Here is a 25,697-nt window from a genome sequence, read left to right as displayed (position 1 = left end):
AGCTATAACACCATAACGTTACAGCGTTTAAAAGGGGGGGGGAGCATAGCTCTGTACTTGCGTACTTTCAATTTTACGGTTTAGTTACCAATTTGACCAGGGTCCGGGGCGCGGCAGTGGTGGCGCAGCGGTTACGTGCTGAAAATGTAACGTAAGCGTGCCCTCAACTCGGTCAAAAGTCGTAAAAATTATCTCTTTTATTCTAATTAAAAAATACTTGAAACTAAGGAAAGAACCGCGCAAAAGGTATAGAAAGAAGTAATCACAAACGAAAAGAGGATAATAAAACAAAACAAAAGGAGAAGAAATACACTTTTTCTTATTTAAGTGGCCGTCGTCCTCGCACGTGCGCTTTTTAATTAAACGCGCGAGATCGCCTAATAAGCGAACGTACTCGTAATTTATGGTATTAAAAATCGGACGACCGATCGACTTCGACTGACGACTCTTTGGGTGGACGACGACGATGAGATGAGGAGTAGGTAAAGGTACTTAATGTGTACCTGTACTTAGGTACGAGATGTAATTACGAGTATAGGTACTTTGGTTTTCTGTCTCATTTTTTATCATCTTATAGGAGTCTTTCGAGTTTGAATTGTGAAGCTGCTGGTAAGTCAATTTCTATATAGGTACATACGCATTTCAGGACCGCTGTGAAATGTGAGCTTCCTATGGACTTTTTGCAATTGCAATTTGCACAATAATGGACCTTCGTGTTATATGATAATGAGAATGTGTCAATTTTTCCCCCAAAAAAATGAAGTTTATGAAACGTTATAACATTCATTTTCAAAAACGTGGCGTGTGACAGCCAAGTCGAAGGACTAATTACTAGAGACTAAGGATACTTTTCGGCATCGTGTGCTGTCGAGTGCTTTCGGCTACGCTCGTTTGACTTGTCTCCATGAAAATGAAATATTCTCCTTATCAAAGATGAAACTCCTGTTTCCACTCCTTTTTGTTCAAATCTTTCTTTTTCATAATCATATTATTTCATACGAATATTGTACGTATTTTAATGATAAAACTCGTGTTAGTCCTGTTTCTTTTGAATTTTAATCTGTTTCATAATTTCGTCGACAGTCTTGTACTCTAGTTAGACAACTTGGTTTCCGATCCGAACATTACCAAATGGCAAATATAAAGAAAAAACAGCTGTGATGATACTAGTCTTTCGAATTCAATTTGAAGAAAATGTAAAACTTTAACAGAAGTGACGTTGTTGTACAAACATTTGGAACTTGGAAGTTTTTCAAAAGAAGATTGATATCACATCAGTCAAAGTCAAAATCGAAAAAATCTTATCAGATTTCCAACTGCTCAAGTGCTCACATAAGGCATTTAACCCAAAGTATATTATTGAGCAACAAAAAATTGCATTCTACAAAAAATACAATGAAGAATACGTAAAAGACAATATAATATTCGAATATTACAATTAATTTTTAATTAAAATTAAAAAATCTCAGCAGGAACAGGGAACTTGAATCATTACAAAGAATAAAGTCAAACGAGCGTAACCGAAAGCACTCGACAGCACACGATGCCGAAAAGTATCCTTAGTCTCTAGTAATTAGTAGTCGAAGGACATTTGGGGTATAAAATCGAATGTACACCAATGAAAGGAGGGGCTAAAAATCTCAATACCATATGTGAAATGTGTGGGGGATGATCCTTGAATGGACCAAAAAAGAAAAAAAAAATCCATGCAAAAACCTTTGAGAAATTTGCCATGTACACGATTTTTACCTTTTTTTGAGAATTACCCACGTGAACGATTCATCTTGAATGAATCAGTCGTTCGCGAACGATTCATTTTGAGTGCGAATCAGTCATTTGCAAAAAAATTCCTCCGAGTGAATCAGTCGTTCGTGAACGATTCACTCCGAGTGAATTAGTCGTTCACAAACGATTCATTCTGAGTGAATCAGTCGTTCGCGAACGATTCATTCTGAATGAATCAGTCGTTCGCGAATGATTCATTTTGAGTGAATCAGTCATTTGCAAAAAATCTCTCTGAGTGAATCAGTCGTTCGCGAACGGTTCATTTTGAGTGAACCAGTCATTTGCAAAAAAATCCTCCGAGTGAATCAGTCGTTCGCGAATGATTCATTCTGAGAGAATCAGTCGTTCGCGAACGATTCATTCTGAGAGAATCAGTCGTTCGCGAACGATTCATTCTGAGAGAATCAGTCGTTCGCGAACGAGTCATTCCGAGTGAATCAGTCGTTCGCAAACGATTCATTCTGAGTGAATCAGTCGTTCGTGAACGATTTATTCTGAGTACAGGGTAGTGAAACTGAAAGTAGTGAAAAGGTAGTGATTTTGAAAGTCTGTAGTGAAAATGTAGTGATCTTTAGCAATTTTGCTTGAAAGGTAGTGAAAAATGAAAAAAAGTAGGTAAATATTTTGTAGAAAAGGGCTCATTTATCGACTTTGTTAGAACTTGAAATTCACATTTTTGAGAGCTTTTGCCCCTGCTTCGCTCAGGCTATTTGCTCTTTTTTCCACATCAATAATTTATTATGTTCAAACTCAAAAAATGTTCAAAGTTTGAATCAGAAAAGTAAACTTTTCCTTGCATAAATAAACTTTTTCTACTTCTCAAAACATAAATTTTTGAACGCTTTTAGCCTAGCTTCACTCGGGTTTCTTTGTTTTTTTTTTCAATTTTGAATTTTTCAACAAAAAAAAATTATCATTCGAATTTTACAATTTTGAAGCAAAATAATGAACTTTTTAGTAACTTATTACACAAAAAAAAACATAATTTTTATGCCTCTCGAAGTACCGATTTTCGAGGGCTTTTGCTCTCTCTTCGCCAGAGCCAGTTTGTTTCTCTTTTCCATAATTGAAAAATTCCACACTTCAAGGAGAAATCATTTTTATATGTACGTTATATGAAATGAATGTTAGGCAGAATTATATACCTTTCGAATGACAAAATTCAAAATTATTACTTACTTTACGTATCTCTTACTTATTTTACTTTGAAAAGACTCGCCGTTTTATTTCGAAAAATTAAACATTTTTCTCCCCACAAAAATCGTTTAAATTTTGCATTAAATTTGTTGTACATTTTTTAAAAAATTTCAAGTTGTAAAAAGTTGTTTTTCGCCCAATTTCATTACTTACATTTAGCAAAAAACCTCACAGGTAAAAATAAAATAGAAATTGAGATATCTAATAAATTATATTTTCGACATCTGTTTGCTTAAAAAAAAATCTTGGGAATGTTTATAAACATTAGAAAAGCGAAAGATTTGAATGTAAAATTTTTTCTCGCCCACCCCCTCCCCCTCATGAAAAATCCCAAGTAGTGTTTAAAAAAGTCCTGCTAAAGTATTGATTTTTTTATTTTGAAATTTTGTTGTAGACACCCTGAAAAAAGGGGGGAAATCTATCTTGTGGAGGGGGGGGGGTTGAAAATATTTTGGAAGTGGATATCTTGAATCTTGATTAAATCAGTCGTTCGCGAATGACTCATCTGGATTGAATCATTCGTTCGTAAACGATCTATTCTGAATGAATCAGTCGTTCTTCAACGATTCATTTTGAGTGAATCAGTCGTTCGTGAATGATTCATCTGGATTGAATCATCCGTTCGTGAACGATCTATTCTGAATGAATCATTCGTTCGTGAATGATTCATTCTGAGTGAATCAGTCGTTCGTGCATGATTCATCTAGATTGAATCATTCGTTCGCGAATTATTCATCTTGATTGAATCAGTCGTTCTTGAATGATTCATCTTGATTGAATCAATCGTTCGCGAATGATTCATCTTGATTGAAGCAGTCGTTCGTGAACGGTCTATTCTGAATGAATCATTCGTTCGTGAAACGATTCATCGGATTCATCTTGAGTGTTTCAGTTGTTCGTGAATGATTCATTTGAGTGAATCAGTCGTTCGTGAACGATTCATTTGAGTGAATCAGTCCTTCGTGAACGATTCATTTTGAGTAAATCAGTCCTTCGTGAACGATTCATTTTGAGTAAATCAGTCGTTCGTGAACGATTCATTTTGAGTGAATCAGTTGTTCGTGAACGATTTACATTTAGTAAATGCATTCGGTCGTAAATGATTCATTTTTTGTTGAATGAGTTTCTTATGAACGATTCATTTTGAATAAATCAGTCGTTTGCGTTTAAACATCATTATTCATAATATTTTGAGCTATTTTAGTCAGGATTGATACCTTTATGAGTATTTTTCTCCTTTTCTTCGAATGTTGAACAGCAATAATGGATGTACCTGAACTTTGAATCAATGTGATTCTGATTATGATTACTGATTAACTAATTTAATTAGCTACATATGTGCCATTATGGTGCATACATGCATACAAAAATTCTTGCAACTGATTTCTCCTCTTCTCCTTCAACGTGGAGTATGTGTACTGTGTGTACTTAAATGCACAATATTTGCGTTTATCTGTAAATAAGTAAATATGTACCTCTACCTTTTCCTAACCAACTTTTGACTGAATATTTATGTGGAGTACCCACAATCGTCATCTACCTGTTTTACTCGGTCACATTCTCGAATATTTTCTCATGCCTGTTGCCTGCGTAATCTTATCAATAGAGCCGAATTTGGTCGCACACAGACTCGTAATTCGTTTACACAATCCACAATTTTATTATTGTACGTATGTATAGTAATAATATGTGTCTCTGTGTGATATCTATCTACCTACACGGTACCATGCACCACAAAATCAAACAATATTTGTCGACAAGATTCGAGAGCAGTAAAGAGGGAAACGAAAAACGAAACACGAAACGTACAAACGCCTTCGAAAAATTCGCCTCTACTCGCCTATAACCCTTTCTTTGGCAAACGTCTGTGTGTAATTCCCATAAGAGTAAAGCCAACCATAGGTATAGAAGATATGGGTACTAGATAGGAGCAAGTACATACTAGTACCGAACTCATAATATACTAAGGTATTTAAATCTCCCGCCGAGTACGACAAACACCATAGTATAGACCATACCTTAGCGCAGAAAAACGAACCGAGATAGGTAACCAATAAAAGGAAATTTCCCGCTGTTCTCTTACTATGTAGAACCTTATTAGAGAATCGAGAGCTCTGTTTCTTTCATTCTTTCGTGTTTCACTAAATACTAACACGTCTTCGGCGCGTAATTAATCACTTAATAACCCTCCTCGTCGTCGTGTGATATAACGTCATCGCGCTGGACGTTTTAGGTACTCGTAAAAGAAGAGACCAGCACCGCCGATTCAACGTGTACGTTTTCACCTTTTAAAATATACATAGGCCAACACTATAAAGCAGCCGCGATCTTGTATATCTACACATCAGAGGACAGTTGTCAATCTATTCGTATATATGGTATAGGTACGCTGGCGAAAATATAAAAGGCTCATGAAAAGGTATTGAGTGATCTCCTTTGTGCAGATATTCCGAGTCTTTTACAGGTACTCTTTTTAATGAACGAAAATGGTACCACGATCACTTCCGCTAATTTCTATTAAGGAATAGTTCGCGGAATTCCCTCACCCCTGAAACTCTTTATAGAATTTTAAAGGATGTCCGAAAATACTTCACAGGGCAGAACTTCAGGTAAGGAGTTTCAATTTCGGGTTTTTGGCGAATTTTTGAATATTTTCTGGATGCTCAAGATCAGATTTCAAATGTGATTGGAAAAAGATGATGGATAATACATTTCTGTCGACACTTCATTCCCCCTCTCTTTGTGAGTGGAATTATGAATAAGGTGTAGTTAATCTAATTTCAGCATCTTAATAAGGTAAAACGTCCAATGCAATGCGTTGGTTGCATGCCTTGCTGCGTTAATAGAGGTCTCGTACCAAACAGTACTCATTTTATGTACTATGCACTTACTACTATTTACGGTGGTATTTCGGTTATAATATCACGTATATATGTACGAGATGGTGAAGGAGAACCAACTGGATGAATGGGTGTACACAGCAGTTGCAGTTTGTATTAGTGTATAGAGTATAATGTACCATACCTAAGTACGATGTACGTAGTATATTTACGAATAATAATAACGTTCCATTTATGTCCCGTCGAGAGTATGAGCCAGTTAATAAAGAGAGGTTGCTGAAAGAGAGAGAGAGAGAGAGAGAGAGAAAAAAAAACTGAAAAAAAAATTTAGATTCAAAGAAGCATGTCAACGTAGGATATCTACATGTAACTAAACCTAGTCGCCGACACAACTATCTTTCAAAATAATCTGCATCATTACGGATCATTTTTTCCCAGAGCACGACGACGACGCTCCGCACGCACGGACGGCGCGGCGTACGATATTGTGTGATGTAGGCAGGGAGGAGGGGGAGTGGGGCGGGAGGGCAGCCGAGGGTCGCTAATGTAATTAGGCTGGCCAAGTCCAGAGCTTGCGCCGCATGTAGGTGAGTAATGAGCGGTAATAAGAAACAATTACCGAGTGGGTAAATAATTTTCCAAGCTCGGTTTGTGACAAGCCAGCGTCGTCGTCATCCTGTATAGTGATATAACTCTCGCAAGAAGATGGTGATTTACATATGAAAGAAAAGTAGCCAAGGTTGTTTACATATTATACACATTGATATCGAGGATAATACCGCGAGATGCTGCGCGAATCCGAGTATATAATGGTCGTCGAATGCGTGATGCATTTAGCAGCTCCATCGCGTCGTAAGGCAAGGGCGCGAGCTCCTCAGTCAAATGAGAGCGTGTACGTATGTGTTGCTGCGTTTTTTTTTACTCTGCGATCTTTTATGTGTACGATAGGTGGTCGGTGGGTACAGGTATATGTGTACCTGATCTCTCAGCAGCTTTTATAAGCGAGATGAGAACACCATAGGATGTTTTGAAAAAGCTCATTTGTCAACGTTACATAATGAACAAATAAGAATAAGATTAACGAAAAAGAACGTTTACGTGTGTTAGGTAATATGGCGCGTTCATCGCTTCGGTATTTTGGTGCGAGGTGTTTTCATGAACGCCAGTCGAGAATCGAGCTGATGTGATGTTCGAGGAGATGAACTTGATTGAGAATCACGAAATCATACACCAGCTAAAGCTTCGGTTCGATGTGTGGATTAGATGATCACTATGGTTCAAATGATCGATTTGTGTGTGAAATCAGCATCAATAAAGGGGTTACAGTTCGTGTATTGAAGATTCTGCTAGTTTGAAGATGATTTTTGAAGTCCAGTATTGAAAAGCTATTGAATTTTTTGGAAGCAAGTGAAGAAGAGGAGGGGTTGCACAGCAGTCGAGAAATTCTAGTTTTGCTACTGAGGGTATTCCCGGGTAAAATAGGCGAAATGGCCCGGTTCTCACTTCTCAGATTTGAAAAATTATTATGGATTATTGTTGGATACCTCCAAAAAATATTTTCTAGTGGGATTTCAGCCCTTCAACCCACCAAAACATTCCCAAGCATTAAAATTGTAAATAAATAAGAAACGCTCCTAATATGGCCCAGTGGGGGGAGGGGGGCAAAGAGGTAAAACCTTAAAAATAGAGTAGCCGAGTGACATATCGATTTCTACATATTCGAGCACGCTAAAACCGAATTTCACGTTGGTTTCACGATTCAACGGACCGCACGGGCGTTACGGTCCTATTGCGTACCTTTTTTGAAGAGTAACTTCCTGTATGTGGACAATATTGACAATATCTTTCAATTTCTTTCGAATGTTATGAAATCTGGTGGCGATAATCAAAGCTAAAACATAAAAGAACAATTAATCACCTGGGTTGAGAATAAATTGGCATATTTTGGCCAACTTACCCGAGCCACAAAAGCCAGAGGGGCGTCTGGGGATTACTGTAGAAACTAATCTAAACTGGACTAACCATGTAAATAAGCTTTTAAACAAACTATCATCTTATAACTACCTTCTCTATCAATTGAAGAAAACAGCATCCATTCCTACACTAAATGTAGCTTACTATCAGGGTGTCTACAGCACGAAAAAAGTATGAATTTACAAAAAAGGTACAAAATTTGAAAATGACCTAAAAAAGTATGAAAATCTGCTCAAAATGTACAAAATTTACAAAATTTTGAAAAGATTTAAATGTTAATTTGCCGACAAAATTACCATAATGTATCCTCAAAATTTTTATCTTTTTCAAAAGCTTTTGCCCTTGCTTAGCTTGGGCTAAATTATTGTTTTCTATATTTTCTCAAATTATTCATTGTCGCTTCTTGAAACTACAACTTTAGAAAAGCTTTTGCCCGAGCGAACCCGCTTACAATGTCAAAAAACCATTGATAAAATTGAAAAACGTTGAGATGAAAAAACAGAAGTTCTTACATTAAAATTGATATTGTTCTGCTTTTCAAACCACAATTTTCTAAAGCTTTTGCCCTCGCTTAGCTTGAGATTGTTTTCTTTTCTTTTTCAAAATTGAAATTCTGTTTAAAAAATCGTTAACAAAGTATTCAATTTTCAAAGTTTCAAAGTAAAAAATGAGATTCTCGCATACCTACTTCCCGAAATACAATTTTTCAATAGTTTTCACCTTCACTTGGACCTGTTCTCTGACTTTTTCCTTATCAAAATTAACATCCTAAAAACATCTTTCCAATTATTCTGAAATTTTATAAACCGAAAAACGAACTCTTTGCATTAAAAAACATTATTTTTTTTATACCCGTACAACAATGACCACGCTAATTTCGATGTGAATGTCGACCCATCCACATCCGTCACTTTTGGATGCCACATGTCGATGTGAATTTCGACCTTGTGTCGAGCTAATTGTCGATGTAATTGTCGACTGATGTTGATCTGCATTCGTGTCGACAATTGGCTCGACACAGGGTCGAAATTCACATCGACATGAGGCATCCAAAAGTGACGGATGTGGATGGATTGACATTCACATCGCAATTTATGTTGACCTCCGACTTTGTAAAATTATAAAATTTGAGTTTAAAAATTTATATTTTTTTTTTCCAAAAATGATTTCCTCTGATGTAGCTATTGCTTGTGCTGAAAACAGCATGGATGCAAAGACCACTTCCGAAGAAGTACAGACGAAAAGTCTGTATAATCAAACAGTCGAACAGAAATTTCTTATATCATAGATGGTGCAATACTTTATCTAAGAGTACTAAACTAATCCATTTTTCATGTCGACATGTCGATGTTAATGTTGATGTGAGATTCGACATCAACAAATACATCCACAATATCAACATCAAATCATCTACAACTCAAAACTGTGGAAAAGTGAATAATTTCGTCAATGCCCTAAAAAATTTGTTTTCCTCATTGAACAAGACCATATTTTTGAATGTTTACTAAACTTTTAAACACTAAAACAGAAATTTCAATTCTGAAAAATTGGTCGACATCGTTGTAGATGTAAATTTCGAGCATCGAATTTTACATCTACATGTCGATCTGGCATGTAGAGGTATCAGAAATAATGAGAAAATTTCGAAAATTTTCATTTATTTGGCTTTTGTATGGACAGAAGATTCCTACTAAATAATTAATTGATCACTTTTCCATCATCATGTTGGAAAAAACGTAGTCGATGTAAATGTCGACGTCGACAATTGTTGTGCGGGTAGTTCTCTCAAAGTACTTACTAATTCCCCAAAGTTATTGCCCTCGCCTCGCTCTGGCCTTTCCTCTCTTTTTTTTCAAAATCTGGTTTTCAAGTCTTTTAAAATCAAATTTTCAAAAACTTTCAGCCTTGCTTCGCTCGTCGGACCAATTTTTTTCTTCTTTTAAAATTGGAGAAAAATCACTTTAAAAATGATATCAATCAACAAAATGGGCAGTTTTTCCCTACTTGTGTTGACTCAGTCAAACCCCTTCTAGATGGATATTTGTTATCCAAAAGAGAATTATTAGGACAATGTTCAACTTAGCCCCTACCCAATCCTGTAAACAAACCTTCATTGATGAAAAAATTATTACAACACCATCCCTATAGGTATCAATAATGATAAAAAAGAATATTATTCAGCCTTCAGTACTAACCCATAACTATAATACTAGAGGGATAAACTCAATCTTTGCCTATCAAATGAGGACTACAGTCAACAGGGAAGGAATAGATACTATAGCAGTCAAAATCGTCAATAGTCTCCCTCCACAGATCAGAGATGTTCATAGTAAGTACTAAATTATTTTAAAAAGTTCTTCAAAAATGGCTATTTAAGGGGGCATTTTATTGCGTAGATGAGTTCCTGGGAAAACTCTAGCCCTCTGTTTAATTATTTGTATCCATTACTTATTTTATTTTATTGTGTATGTTGTTTACTGTAATGCGGCTCTGTAAGCACTACATATGTAAATGATCTTGTAAATGCCGCTTGTGGTCTCTTAAATAATAATTTTTTTTTCCCCTATCATACTGCACTTTGAAACTGCTCATTTCTCCTAAACACCAACCTCACCAGCCGCTCAGACCACCTCACGCTCACTTCACCAGACATGGCCGAAAGTCCCAAGCCCAAAAACCTGAAACCCACAACTCATGCAGTGACAACTCGCACAAGGGATCCTCGGCCCTGGAGAAGGTGCCGAGAATTTTAATTTATTTATTTATTGTTTATTTCACTTCTGTCCCTTGGTAGAGGACCCAGCAGCGGGCCAAACTCGGTGGCTACCAACAAACGGTGTCTTGCCTCCAGACAGCAAGGTTTGCAGCAGAGTGTGGTTCTACCTGGAACAGTTCAACATCAGATAGCATATAATTAAGTACATGACACATGAACATAACGCGTAAACATATTTACAAATACAACGAGAGACTTCGTACATGGGAATGCTTCCCTTGGGTACTGAAGAAGAGACTCCAAAAAACAATAACATACTTCAGACAACGAGAGACTTCAAAATAAGAACACCGAGAGACTTAACAACGATGAGAGGCAGAGAGGCTTCACCTAAAAACAACAAGAGGCTTAAATAATAAATATTTGATTTGATTTGATTTGATCAGCTAAAAAACGCGGTTTTCTTCGCGAAAAAATCGATATCCAGGAGTAGAGAGGTGAAAATTCTGGTACCACGCTGAATTTGTAGGAGAAGCGTGGGCTTTTCAACACGTATTTTTTACAAAAAATTTCATCATAGTGGTGGGGGTAAAATCGACAAAAGAAAACTTTGAACTGCCCCAGATCCGGATTGAAGGGTTGGGCACAAAAACTGTTTTCACCAAAATGTGCCTTTCTACAAGTAGGTACTGTCTTTCTACCAATCCATAAAATTAAAATGTCGTCTGTAAATGTCGTCTGTAACAAGTTCATTTTTGCAAAAACACCTGAAAAATACCAGTTTTTTTTCATTTTTGCAAAATTATGCGAAAAATGTATAGAACCAAAAATGTTGAGCGTCAAATTTTATCGTAGAAAACGTGTTCAAAAGGTTATAAAAACGCTCATCTACTGAAGTTCGCAAGGCTTGTAATCATGAGCTCTATGAATAAAAAAATGCCAAAAAATTCAAATTGAGGTCAGAGCAATTCAGTTACAATTCTCACATATTTTCAATTTAAACACGTTTCCACAATGCTCGATGAAAAAGAAATCCTTCGAAATGAAAATAGGTATCGCAAGTCAAACTTACAAAAAGTTACCAAGCGTGAACAAATTACCCAAAAATTGTTGAGAAGTTCAACTCGAAATCAATAATTGCGAAAAATACAAATTTTGATTTCAATTTCAATTTTCAAAAATTTTAATAAAATCTTTTTAAACTCAAAAGGTACCATGCGCACGTGTTCAACAAATCTTACCAAAATTTAAAAACTTTGAAAAAAAATCCAAAAATTGTGCTAAAAAATCATCTAGATACTTAAAATTTATTCTAGATCATGCATTGGTTCAAAATCAGATTATTGTCCCAAAATCAAGAGGTGATTTACGCTATTTAGAAAAATCAGAATGGAAAAAAGTGTTTCCAACAATAGCGGAAAGCCGAATGATGAATTAAACAATTTATATTTTTCAATGGAAATTACAAACCATAAAGCTGGGTCCAGACGTAGTGCAGGAGATTTAAGCCAAAAATTAGCCGAACCGGGAAAAAATTGTTACAAAAGGTTTTTTTGGCTCAATGTATTATATAAGGTGTCCTAAAAAACATATCCAAAATCCGCTAAAATCCGAGCAGGCGTTCACCCCTTTTTTGAAGCTTTTGGGGACGCCCCACCCCCCTAAAATGAGTTGTGGTAAAAATTGCAAACGAGGTGTCAAAAAGCATTAGAATTTCACGCTGAACACGAATATCACATTTATTTTTCCATATTTTGACTTTTAGTTCGAGTTTAGAGGCTCAAAAGTTATAAAAATGCCATTTTTTGAAATTTTGCCCAAAATTTACCGATTTTAACGGAATTTTAGGAACAAAACGGCTTTAAATGGTCAATTTGAACGGGAAAATGTTTTATAGAAGGTGGTGGGAGAAGATAAAAGGATACGTGTGTCATATTCAAGGTCAATTGATTATCCAGAGCCACAAATCAAGTGTCAGAAATCGGATAAAATGTGACATTTACTCTCGTTTTTTTGCTCTAGCCAATTATAGCATCACAACCCGCTCTAATTGTCAAAAAATTCCTACTTAGATTTATTGCAAAATTGACCCTGCCATTCCCACCTCTGTGTATGCTCCGAACACCATAAACCTCGAGCAAATACTTAAAGTGCTCAAAACCTGCACTTACGGTCTCAACTTACATATGGTGCAATGTAGGTATGTTCGTATGATGTAGTCTGTGTTGATCGCTGAAAAATTGAAGAAGAAAAGGATTCAAAGGTACTGCTGTTGTGACTGGGAAAATATTGGACAAATTTGTTTATTTTTGTGGAACTAGAAATTTTCCAACCTAGCCTAAATGGAACAATTTTTGATGACTTTGAATTGTAAAAGGGATGGCTTAGTATATTTTTCAATGAAATTTTATAACGAGAAAAGCGGGAATTTTTTTGAAAATGAGATAAAAATATTTATTCAACTTTCCCGGTTTCCGTTTGTTTAAATCTACGAATGATAAGAAATGGAAACCAAATTCGAAATAGGCCTACATTAAAATTATTGAACATGGAATCGTTATACAGGCTATCAATTGAGAATCTTCAAAAGAAGAATTTTGTTTCCTTTTTTTTACACAGACGATCATGATAAGATTACCTACTTCAAAAATTGGGATTCACTTTTCGCCAACAACACTCCCAATAATAATAGGCTCATCAATGTTCTGACAACATCACTAAACTCCGGTTTGGGTAATTATTACAAAGCAATTAAATGTGCATAGGTAAACAATTTTGTGGAAAAGGTGGTAAAAGGAAGTGAAGAGATGATTCATAACTACATAATTAGATTTTAAAATCCTATTATATGTAGTTAGGCGCATGGTCAAATTGATGGATGCTGCAATTCACTTTCTATCACATGAAGTATGGATGAGTACATAGGTACCTAAAAAGTTTGATTTAAACGGAAGGAGTGGTAATGGCGACTCATAATTTCATTATATATTCTCATATTTAACAGTAAGGCACTTCATTTTGTGTGATTTTACCATCAATACTTACAGTGATACATAATTATCCAATGTCTTTCATTGCAGAAATGTGGAAAATTTCATGATTTTTAGGTTAAATTTTTATTTGTGCATTCTTTTTTTTTTTTACATAATTTGCATTTTTAGATAAGTACCTAGCCACCTAAAAACCTACTATTATTAGTAAGGGTGAGACTGGATTCAAATTTGCGAAATATAATTATATCATGTTCGATGCGATTTTACTGAACGTCTTGACTGTAAATAATTTCTGCCCGGACTATTTTTTGTGTAAGTACCGCTATTTCCATAGTATTGCCCAACAGGACTATAAGAGCAGGTTTTGACCACTTTGAGTATTTGCTTGAGGTTTATGGTGTTCGGAGCATACACAGAGGTGGGAATGGCAGGGTCAATTTTGCAATAAATCTAAATAGGAATTTTTTGACAATTAGAGCGGGTTGTGATGCTATAATTGGCTAGAGCAAAAAAACGAGAGTAAATGTCACATTTTATCCGATTTCTGACACTTGATTTATGGCTCTGGATAATCAATTGACCTTGAATATGACACACGTATCCTTTTATCTTCTCCCACCACCTTCTATAAAACATTTTCCCGTTCAAATTGACCATTTAAAGCCGTTTTGTTCCTAAAATTCCGTTAAAATCGGTAAATTTTGGGCAAAATTTCAAAAAATGGCATTTTTATAACTTTTGAGCCTCTAAACTCGAACTAAAAGTCAAAATATGGAAAAATAAATGTGATATTCGTGTTCAGCGTGAAATTCTAATGCTTTTTGACACCTCGTTTGCAATTTTTACCACAACTCATTTTAGGGGGGTGGGGCGTCCCCAAAAGCTTCAAAAAAGGGGTGAACGCCTGCTCGGATTTTAGCGGATTTTGGATATGTTTTTTAGGACACCTTATATAATACATTGAGCCAAAAAAACCTTTTGTAACAATTTTTCCCGGTAACATGCCGAATCTCCTGCACTAACGGTCCAATATATTATGTATCTACACAGAACAGATTGAACACTGGGAACCTATTTGAACAGATGAACAATAAACTAACAAAAATCAAATTTCACGCTTTGCAGTCATACAAAAATTTTAAAACAAGTGAAAAATCTGTGTGTAATTACTTGATACAAAAAATACAATGCATGTAGTCAAGTGCAATGTCACCTCATTTGCGATTAATGAATCGAAATCATTGAATCAACATAGATACGCGAGTAGAAACCACAGTACAACCTGTATTTATTTAGTTATTTAAAAATTTAAAAATCCCTCGTGGTTTTATCAATACCTACCAACTGTAGATTACATAGTGTATACGGCAGTTCAACCAGTGTGGATACAATAAATTGTTGGAATTTGGCATTGTACAATAATCAATGGTATGGTTTTATGCGAATACACCAAATCTACCTCAATTTCTAGCGAATGATTAGTACAGTTAATGTTATTTATTACTGTTTAACAGCAATTTCGTGTGATTTCAGTAGGATGTTTTACGTAGACTAGGTATTGTAAAATTTGTCTGTCAGTATGCCGGGTTGTTCAGTTTATTTAACATCATCGTATTAAGAATGGAAATGAATTCATAACTCGGTTACTTATACGACTATACAAGATTAAGATGAGATCAGCTAAAGGCAACTATTTGGTAAATAGTATAATACATGTTCAAAAATCAATTAAATTTAGATTAAAAATAATTCGCAATCTATAACAACAGTTACGTATTTTTCCAGCTTTTGCACTCGCTGTTGTGGTACTTTTGTGATATACACGCATGGAACGCTAATTCACAAACCTACGAATACCCTGAAGATTACTCGAGTCATTTATGTACTGGAAACGATGATACTCCTTTTCATTTTATTATCGCAGGAGCAGGCAGCGCTGGAGCAACGTTGGCTGCGAGATTAAGTGAGGTAACATGTTGGAACATACTGCTGTTGGAACGAGGATCTGATCACGTTGAAAATAAAACTGAAATACCTTACCTTTGGACCACAAATTTGAAAACTGAATTAGATTACAATTATTTGGCTGAACCGGATGAAAAACTTTACAAAGGTTTGGACAGTAAAATTAGCTCAATACCTAGAGGCAAAGCGAGTGGAGGAAGTTCAACCATAAATGCTCAAATATTTCTAAGAGGTACTCGTAATGATTTTGACGAATGGAAAGACGCAGGTTGTGAAGGCTGGGATTACGAATCAGTGAAACCGTACTTTTTAAAAATGGAAGATTATCGCAGTAAGAATTTCAATCCTGTCTATCATAACAAAGGAGGTCCTATGACATGCTCTAGGTTAGAATCCGCTGATCCGGCAGTATCGGTGTTTGAAAAAGCATTCGTTGAGACAAATCTAAGCTTGATACCAGATTTAAACGCAGAACTCACGACTGGCTATGGTATTTCCGACAGTACTACAAGAGATGGTCGACGTTGCAGCACCTTTAAAGCCTACATATCGCCGGCTACTTCTAAAAAAAATTTCTTTTTTGCTAGAAACGTTCTTGTACGTAAAGTAGTAATCGATGAGCGAACCAAAATGGCCATAGGTGTCGAGGTCTCCGTAGCAGATGGAAAAACTTGTGTAATTAAAGCGCAACACGAAGTAATACTTTCATTAGGCACAATTGTTTCACCTCAGATATTAATGTTGTCCGGAATAGGTCCGAAAAATCATTTAGAATCGATGGGAATTCCAGTAATAGCTGATTTACCAGTAGGTCTGAATTACCACGATCATTGCGGTTTCATGGGTCTCGTCGCTACTGATAATTTACATCGTTCGCCCGAGGAAATAAAAAAAACTTCTGACCAGATAAACCAAGATATGAAAAAAATGTTCGATCAGAATGTTGCAACTTTAGGAATAACTAATCTGATGGCTTTCATCAATACTAGAAACGATGGAGATCCCAATCACGATCTTCAAATTATTTGGATGCGGCTACCTTATAAATCATTTATGAACACTTATAACGGACGTCACACATTATACAATTGTTTTGGCTATTCTGATGAAACTTGCAATTTATTCACCGAATGGAACGACAAAGCTGATACCTTGTTTCCTATGTTGGTCGTCAGTAAAGGGCATTCCAGAGGTAGTATTCAATTGAAATCCATTAAACCGGAAGATCCTCCGAAAATCATTCCGAATATTTTAGAAAACGAAGAAGATGTGAATACATTACTTCGAGGGGTACGATACATGCAGAAAGTATTCAAAACTAAACCAGTCGTCGACGCTGGTATAGAATTGCAATTAATAAATTATCCAGCTTGCCAACAACATCCACTGGATAGCGACGATTATTGGAAATGTGCTTTCTATCATATAGTGACAGGATTCTACCATCCGGTTGGTAGTGTTAAAATGGGCGCAAAATGCGATTCTACCACTGTATTAGATTCTCGACTGAAGGTAAAAAATATACAAAATTTGCGTGTTTGCGATGGAAGCGTAATGCCGCATATTGTATCAGTTAATACAAATCCAACCATCGTCATGATTGCTGAAAAAACAGCTGACATGATCAAACAAGATCATAATAAACTTTTGATGGATTAATACATACCTATTACGTGCATTTGTGAGAAAAATTCCAGATCCAGGGGCTTTAGGTATGCTTTTTTTCTAATTTTGAACTTGAATATTTAAGTATTTACCCACCTATAAGATAGTTTATAATATGTACAAGTTACATTATCAGCTATATGTAGTATCTAAGTACAATATGTATAAGTATTTGTAATGTTGTTGTTCAACTTATCATCCGTAAGAGCGATCCAGCTTCAATTACTACTCGTATTATTCAGGCTTCCAATTCAATAAAATTCAGCGTACTAATTAAATACTAAAAATCTTAACATTTTGAAAAAAAACTTGATTTTACATGGGTATACCTGAGATGTTTTTCTCGCATAAATTCTACAAACATTTTAGTCCGGCATATGACAATAGGAGTAATTGCACCCCCCCCCCCGCCGATCCTCCGGGACAACTTTTTTCTTGAAGGGGACATCCTAAGGAGCATTTTAAAGCAAACTTGCCAAAAAAAAAAAGTTGGCCTTACTTACAAAATGGCGGCCATTTTGTAAGTAAGGCCAACTTTTTTTTTGGCAAGTTTGCTTTAAAATGTTCCTTAGGATGTCCCCTTCAAGAAAAAAGTTGTCCCGGAGGATCGGCCGGGGGGGGGGGTGCAATTACTCTTATTGTCATATGCCGGACTATTTAGTCAGGTAATACATTTGACTAAATTTTCAAATTCAAATTTTCACTTACCTACTCGTATTTTAGAAGATGATGGGAAAAATTACCAAAATTTAAAAAAAAAGTGATATGTATTGGGTTAGTTTAATCGAACATGATCGTGTATTGTATTGGCCATATTTTATAGGGGTAAAAAAGGGGGTTCATAAAACAGAAATCAACGAATATATTGAAGATGGTCTAAAAATACACCGGAATCTTTTAGATACCTCCAACTACACCAGAGGATATCGATAAAATGCTTGGAGGAGTTCATTACATTCAAAAACTCGAACATTGACCAACTTTTAATCCAAATTTGGCTTGACAGTGAGAGAAAAAAAATTTTCGATCAAAATTGACCCATCAAGAGGGACAAATGGTTTGAAAGATCAATTTTTTAGCATTTTTGAAGGTCCTTTACCAATATTAAATACTCTAAAGAAAAACATACGTTGTGTATCTTATATCTAAAGATATGATAAACTTATGTATGTATCATTTTATGTCAAAAAAGAGGATAATTTTGGCAAAAGCAAGAATTTTTGGCAATTTTGGCAACAGGACTTTTTGAACGATTTGGCAAAAAGCAGAAGTTTTTTTTGGCAATTTCTCTTTCAAAATAAAAATTTGAAAACGCGAAATTTAGAGCAGAAAAAATTAGTAAAAGAGAAGCCAACGTTACCAGGTTTTCCCAGGCGGTCACCCATCCAAGTACTAACCTGGCCCGATGCTGCTTAACTTCGGTGATCGGACGAGAACCGGTGTATTCAGCATGGTATGAACGTTGGCGAAAGCTTTCGTTACGTTGAAAGTTCTCTGAATTAAAGAAAAAAAATGAACCTCTTTACAATTTTGACATAAAAACGAGTTTTTTTTGACAAGTTAGGTAAAAACAGAACTTTGCAGACAATTTTGGCAAAAAACATCACAAGGACTTCTTCTTAGGATAATTTTGGCAAAATAAGGAATTTTCAAAATGTTGACTATTAACTGAGTTTTTTGGTCATTTCTGCAAAAAATCGCGTTGAATACGAATGACGAAGTCAGCATTAAATTTTGAATTGAAAAATACATATGTCGAAAAATGATCCCAATCTTCTCGCCAAAGAACCTACAAATCTTTCTTATGCAATTTAACGAAGATCATGCGTTCGAATGTACAATATAGGTAAGGTAGAGGTACCTCGACTGCATCGATATTTTGACCCATCGTGAACTGCACATTATTTTTTTTCGGTCATCCTTTTCCACGAATTTTAGAATTTCGTACTCGACTCGAGTCTGTATATCTTATTTATCTAGACATCGACATACCAACTACCAAGGCGCCCATTCCTGCGGGTATTTTTTTTTCGCGCGATAATTAACAGCGTGAAAAATAATCCGACGCGATGGACCGAAGTAATTACTCACTCGATAGGTAATAGAAGAAGATCTCGTATACTTATGACACATATCAATGACCTTTGGTGTAGTATGCATCACCAAATTATACAGTACGCTGTCTTGTATCTCTGTTTAGTCTTTACTTAACCAATTGTAGCACTATATGGAGTGGTTGGTCGAGTTGGTGGTACGTCAGGTGTTGGACGAAATATCTGACATTCGCGTTGTTGTCGGTGTGTTTAATTAATCAACGTAGCCAATTATACCCTTTCACTTTATTATGTTGCGAGGAATTCTCGAATGTAATTGTTTCAACGTGAGTGTACCTTTGTGTAGATGTGAAGAATTGTACTCGTAGGTACTTGAATGTGAGATGCAGAAGGTAGATTAGGTATGTGCAGTAGGTTTATTTTTATTTTGAGTTGGGAAGCAATTGTTTTCATCTTGAAGGAAAAAATATTGGAGTATATTTTGACCAAATTCGATGGAGACCTTCATTTTAAGTTGAATGTCACTCAGTAAAAATTTTAGCTTCGGAGGTGCTCCTGGAGGCGAGTTATGAGTCCTCAAAGAGGAGAGGATTTTAGAAAAAATCGTAGTTTTTTCGCTCTAGTCTTAACCTAACCTGTTTTTGGAAAAAGGGTCTAGTTCCAAAAGATAGTAGCCTACTTGAGATCATGCCTTGACTTAGGTCATTTCCATTAAAATCCAAGACCACTTTTAGATGTATACTCACCTATTGAGCGATTAAAAATTTGCAAATTGCTCATTTTTGGGTAAATTCGTATTTTGAAAATTTCTTCTTCTGAAATATTTTATATTATTTGTCCTAAAACATCAAAAAATATCGTTTCTGAAACTGGGAAAATATTTTGGAGTGCAGTGGCGCCAAATTTTTGGATCATTATTCTGAATATCAAAAATTTAGAACAACAGCCGAAACCTTATCAAAAAAAAAATCTTCGAGTGAATGAAAGCAAGGCGAATGAACCGAAGGTGTTTGAACTGAAGTGGTTGAAAATTGTGCTTAAAAGTATGAAGAAAAGTGACGTTGCGAGTGCCTTAGTCTGAGAAGCTATGCAACTAGAAGTAGTAGAGTGTTTCATGTAAAGATGTTGCATAAAATAGCAGGCAGTACAGATGTTTCGCGATTCATGGCTTTTTTTCAAAGAACCTTCATCTAATATAAATACTTACTCTCATTCTCATCTTAATTTTTTTTTCAGTGATCCAGGTTTTTTTTTTTGTTAAAAGGAACATCGTAATGCGCCAATTTCTTTTTTCAAGAGCAGGATTCTCGTTTGATCATTTTGATTGGCCATGGCCTCTTAAAAGTGTTAATGTAGAGGAATTAGTTAAGTTGGAAACGTTTTTGTCCAGCCAAGATTTCATTGCGGAAAAAAATAGTCAGAAGTGTTTCCTTAAATAAAACCTTGGATTTTTATCCCCTCTACCCCCTGCTAATTTTGCAAGGTGTTCACTAGGGTGGGTCGTTTTTCAGTTTTTTTTCGAATTTTGAGGGAGCCTTGTGAAAAATTTATGGCTAAATAACCTCAATAAGCCACAGAAAAAATTTCAAATTTTCAGGTCAACGTTTCACCTCCTCCCCCCCTCCCCCCCGGGGGCAAGAGTACACAATTTTCAAAATTTGAAAAATTATGAACTGTTTTATTTTTTTATTTTTTTTCTTCAGTTTAGGTGGTAGCTCTTGATGTCTTCAGATTGCATTAAATTGCCTTTATAGCTATGAAAAATTTCAAAGTTTTCCAAATTCAGGAGTTCTTAAAATATTTTTTTTTTTTTAAATGTAATAATTTTAAAATCATCTCCTTAAGATGGTAAAATTAGAATAGAATTATTGAACAATTAGTGGACATCAATGCACCACCTAAGCTGAATTAAAGTGAATATTTTTTTTGACACGTACAATTTTTCAAGTTTTTAAAACTGTGGACTGGAGCTGAGGGGTGGGAGATGGTCAAATGTTGACAAAAAAATTTGAAATTTTCTCTTCAACTCACCAGAATACCCTACATTATAAAATTCGTAAAATTTCTAAAATTGTATAATAATAATATTATTTGAAGTACCTATTATTAATTTAGTCGCATAATAAGCCTTAGTATGTACTTTACTAACGTAAGTTGATTGCGACCGAAAATAAAATAACATTTAAAAAATACAAATATCCTAAAAAGATGAGAATTGGAAAAAAAATGTAAAAAAAATTTGATCAAAAAGGTGAGCCAACGTTACCTGGTTTTCCCAGGCGGTCACCCATCCAAGTACTAACCAGGCCCGATGCTGCTTAACTTCGGTGATCGGACGAGAACCGGTGTATTCAGCATGGTATGAACGTTGGCGATGAAATGTGGTGTTCCTAACTATTTTAGTCTTTCAGCTTATGGCCAATGGCAATTTTAGACTTCGTAGATGATTATTCTTTCGTATTTTTCCAATTTTTTGTAGTAAAATGCCAGTATTTTGGAAAATTTAGTTCTGGTATGTGAAAGAAAACTTAATTTTCTAGTACCTATCCTTCATTTGAAAATTGATATACATTATTAGATATGTACTTTTCAATTTCAAATGCATAATACATAATTAAAAACAAAAATGCACTTTTTTTGTTTCTTTTTGAATTTTTATTTTATTTTTTCGAAAAAAAAACATACTCATTTATTAGAAAACATGACTTACGATTTAACATTGTTCATTATTTTTTTTATCAACTTTTCAAAAATACTTACTTGATGGACTTTCAAAAAAAGAAAGAAAAAAACACTTTAAAAAAATGTATACAAATCAAACATACCTAGATACCCTTGATTTGAAATAGATATGTTTAAGAACCTAAGAATTTAAGAATATTGTTCTTCGAATTTAAAATGCTTTTGGATTGGTAAAAATCTTATTTAATTTTAGTATTTTTCCTGATTTTTTGGTACTACATAGTTCTATTTTACTTTTCTAAAATCACTGCTATCTATTTTTAGCGGTCTTGAATCTTGATACCTTCAAATTGTATTTTTATATTCATTTTTGATTTTTTTTCTACCATTCAGCAAGAGAGAACTGCGAGAAACACGTGAAAAACCATGATTCAAATACCTATACTCAAAAAGTGTGACAATGAGTATTTTAGAACAATATATATTTCATCAGAAGCTGAAGAAATGATGCAAACACTGGTCCATACTGATTAATACATATGTAGAAGAAGAAAGCTTCACTTGAAATGATTATGCTATGTATACTGAGTTTTTCAAGAGCAACCATATTGAAAATATCAAGAAAAATTTCATTTTCGACTAAATGATATTTTTTAATCAACTTGATTATCACTTCTCGTAGCCTCCTTCAAAATAAAAACTTGAACACACGAAATTTGGAAAAGAAAAAATTGGTAAAAGTTGAGCCAACGTTACCAGGTTTTCCCAGGCGGTCACCCATCCAAGTACTAACCTGGCCCGATGCTGCTTAACTTCGGTGATCGGACGAGAACCGGTGTATTCAGTATGGTATGAACGTTGGCGAAATCTACCGTTACGTTGAAAGTTCTCTGAACGAAAAAAATAAAATTATTTTTTCAGTGATAGAAAAGTTTTTATTTTAATGTCAATTTTTGACGATATTTTTGTAAAATCAGGGTGTCTACCAGGTAGTGAAAGTAGTGAAAAAGTAGTGATTTTGAAAGTTGGTAGTAAAAGTAGTAAGAAAGTAGTGATTTTCGGCAATTTTGTAGAAAATGGCTCATTTGTTGACTTTTATTTAGAACTTGAATTACATATTTTTGAAAGCTTTTGCCCTCGCTTCGCTCGAGCTATTTGCTTTTCTTTTTCGATACGAAAAACTTATTGTTCAAATTCAAGAAATGTTCGAAGTTTCAATCAGAAAAATTTTTTGGAATAATCATTCAAGTTTAAAAATTTTGAAGCAAAAATAATAAACTTCTTCATTCATCACCCAAGGAAACAATGTTTCTATACTCCTCAAAATACTAATTTTCGATTGCTTTTTCGAAAAATTGGTATCTAGGTACCTATATTTTTTTTCCAAATGTTGTTCAAATTTTCCAATAATTTTTTTAAATATTTTTTCATTTCAACAAAAGTTTTTTATTCGCCCAATTTCATTACTTACAGTAACAAGAACCTTGAAAGTGAAAATAAAATTAAAAATTGAAACGACAAAATTATATTCTCGACATCCGCTTGCTTGAAAAAAATCTTGGGATGCTTGAAGACATTGGAAAAGCGAAAAATTTTAATGCAAAATTTTGCCTCGTCCAACCTCTCCTCCTCTTGAAAAATCCCAAGTGTTTAAAAAATGTCCTGCTAAAGTCCTGCTTTTTTATTGTGAAATTTTGTTGGACTAGACACCCTGAAAAATCACTGTTAGAAATTTTTTAAAAAATCATCATCTTTCATATTTGAAAGAATTTTACTCTGGAAATAGTTGATTTGTTAATTTTTCGAGTTCGCTCATTTTGTATTTCTACATGTACTTACACATGAGAAATTGTAACACAATAAAATGAAAACTCGTTCTTGTGAGTGGGGGGGGGGGTAAAATATTTTGGAAGGCAGTGATTTTTTTAAAAAGGTAGTGAAAAGGTAGTGATTTTCGGCCAACAAATTCCGGAGACACCCTGAAAATGTATGTTCGGTTTACTTTGAAATTTGTTAAATTCCAGACCTACAGGCGTACTTTTGGGACAGAATAATATGAGTATTTAGAAGTACATATTTTATCTACCATAATGTACATTTTCTGGTAGATTTTTTCAAAATGCTTTCGCAGGTAAACTATTTTAAAATACTCATGTCCTGTCCCAAAAACAGACCAGTAGGTCTGAATTGACACAACATTGACTCAGAATTCAATATCAATGTGAATCTAACATTTCTAGAATTCTAGATAATTGAAAAAAAAATTATTTTTATAACTTTTTTGTCTTTTAATTCAGAGAAATTTCAATGTATTTTTTCAAAGAAAGCTGTAAAACTTGAATTTTAATGGACAATGCTCGCAGCTTCTTAATTTCTGAATGAAACTCGAAAAACAAAAAACAAAATTTGTAAAAAAAAATTAGTAAAAAGAGATGCCAACGTTACCAGGTTTTCCCAGGCGGTCACCCATCCAAGTACTAACCTGGCCCGATGCTGCTTAACTTCGGTGATCGGACGAGAACCGGTGTATTCAGCATGGTATGAACGTTGCCGAAAGCATTCGTTACGTTGTAAGTTCTCTGAATGAACAAAATAAAGATGAAAAGCATGAAAATGTGTATTTTGGATGGGAAAATTGAATTTGATTTTCAAAAAATCAATTTAAATGTCTTATGATTCAAATTTTTATCCAACTATATTATTTGAGTAATTTCGTAATTTTCATTATGAATTCAAAATAAATCTAGTTTTAAAAATTATTTTAGCTTTAGTCACTGTACTGACTTTCAATACGATGGTTTAAAAAAAAAAACACTCGAGTTAACTAGCATTATGGAATGAAAGTACCTAATATTCCATACTCGACTATATACTCAAATCAGTTGGAAAAACATCAAGATTAAAAGCACTCCATTTATGATCGATTGCTAATCTTAGAAATTGAAATGGCACGTTCAAAACCCAAACATTGGAAATGTAGGTACTCGATATTAACGTTGACACCTATAAAAATAACTCTATGTTTGTTCCAAGTACTTTTCAAATTAAGTAATCTACAAGTGCATAGTGTTATGATCGAAGAAAAAAATCAGCATAATTAATTTTTTTAACGACGATTTGGAAATCGTAAAAATTAATCAAAAAATTGTTTCACTCCTGTAAATATAAATACGAACGTATGTAAACATTTGTAAGATTGGGTCACGTTTTTGAAATTCCTATTCAGTTTAGTCACCTTTCAACGTATTTATTTTGAGCACGTTTCGAATCAGCATTTTTATTCTCGAGATAAATGTCCATTGTTCAAAGGTGCTGACTCGAGTAAATTTCAATCAAATTGTGTCAAATGGCGTCCAGATGAACTTATGGCTGTTGGCTATGGATGAACACACCTACTTGAGATTTTTCTCAGTTAAATGCTGAGTTGAAAAAATTTCTCAGATGAAAAAAAAACAACATTAGGTACAGTTACCTACTAGAAAATTTTATTTTCGCTGCAAAATGTTTTTTTTTTTTTTTTTAATTTATCACATGTGTAAATAATACGTACGAAAAGATAAAACATTTCAACTTTCAGCTGACTATGAGATTCGCAATTTGTCGGAGATTTTTTTTTCTCATTACTTACTCGTTGGCGTAAATTATACGTCTTTTATTCCGAACGTTTAATATATGTAGCCGGGTAATTAAAAAGTCACTCGTTATCATTATCAATATATCCACTCCATTCGCACCTATTAAAAACTTATCTATAAATTATTTACATAATCAGCACTCTGATTAAAGTTTAAAAGCAGCGATTTGTGATAAAATAACAAATTACCGC

General features: G+C 34.5%; 2 protein-coding genes and 4 non-coding genes across 6 annotated transcripts in view; 2 read left to right on the top strand and 4 right to left on the bottom strand.

The window, feature by feature from the left end:
• The window catches only part of LOC135846233 (putative glutathione-specific gamma-glutamylcyclotransferase 2), a 232,342-nt gene that overhangs the window by 157,655 nt on the left and 48,990 nt on the right, over window positions 1–25,697 (top strand). The gene's annotated exons all lie outside the window — the stretch shown is intronic.
• Window positions 14,951–17,450, top strand: LOC135847409 (oxygen-dependent choline dehydrogenase-like). The gene is made up of 2 exons (XM_065366921.1): window positions 14,951–15,202; window positions 15,291–17,450. Exons 1-2 carry the CDS (start codon window positions 15,176–15,178, stop codon window positions 17,127–17,129), a joined length of 1,866 nt encoding a protein of 621 aa, XP_065222993.1. The 5' UTR covers window positions 14,951–15,175; the 3' UTR covers window positions 17,130–17,450.
• Window positions 18,484–18,602, bottom strand: LOC135849558 (5S ribosomal RNA). Its single transcript, XR_010559574.1, has one exon. It is a non-coding gene; the product is annotated as a 5S ribosomal RNA (ribosomal RNA).
• On the bottom strand, window positions 21,444–21,562 carry LOC135849548 (5S ribosomal RNA). Its single transcript, XR_010559564.1, has one exon. It is a non-coding gene; the product is annotated as a 5S ribosomal RNA (ribosomal RNA).
• On the bottom strand, window positions 22,616–22,734 carry LOC135849553 (5S ribosomal RNA). The gene has a single exon (XR_010559569.1). It is a non-coding gene; the product is annotated as a 5S ribosomal RNA (ribosomal RNA).
• Window positions 24,305–24,423, bottom strand: LOC135849554 (5S ribosomal RNA). Its single transcript, XR_010559570.1, has one exon. It is a non-coding gene; the product is annotated as a 5S ribosomal RNA (ribosomal RNA).

This window comes from Planococcus citri, chromosome 5 (genome assembly GCF_950023065.1).
Source record: "Planococcus citri chromosome 5, ihPlaCitr1.1, whole genome shotgun sequence".
In the NCBI taxonomy this organism is placed as follows: domain Eukaryota; kingdom Metazoa; phylum Arthropoda; class Insecta; order Hemiptera; family Pseudococcidae; genus Planococcus; species Planococcus citri.
This window is presented reverse-complemented; position numbering and strand designations above follow the sequence as displayed.

Bases quoted from the DNA above. Each gene is read 5' to 3' on its own strand.
- LOC135847409 (XM_065366921.1), top strand. From the start codon at position 15,176: ATGAGATCAGCTAAAGGCAACTATTTG. The intron at 15,203-15,290 runs GTAAATAGTATA...GTATTTTTCCAG, and splicing joins CAGCTAAAGGCAACTATTTG to CTTTTGCACTCGCTGTTGTG.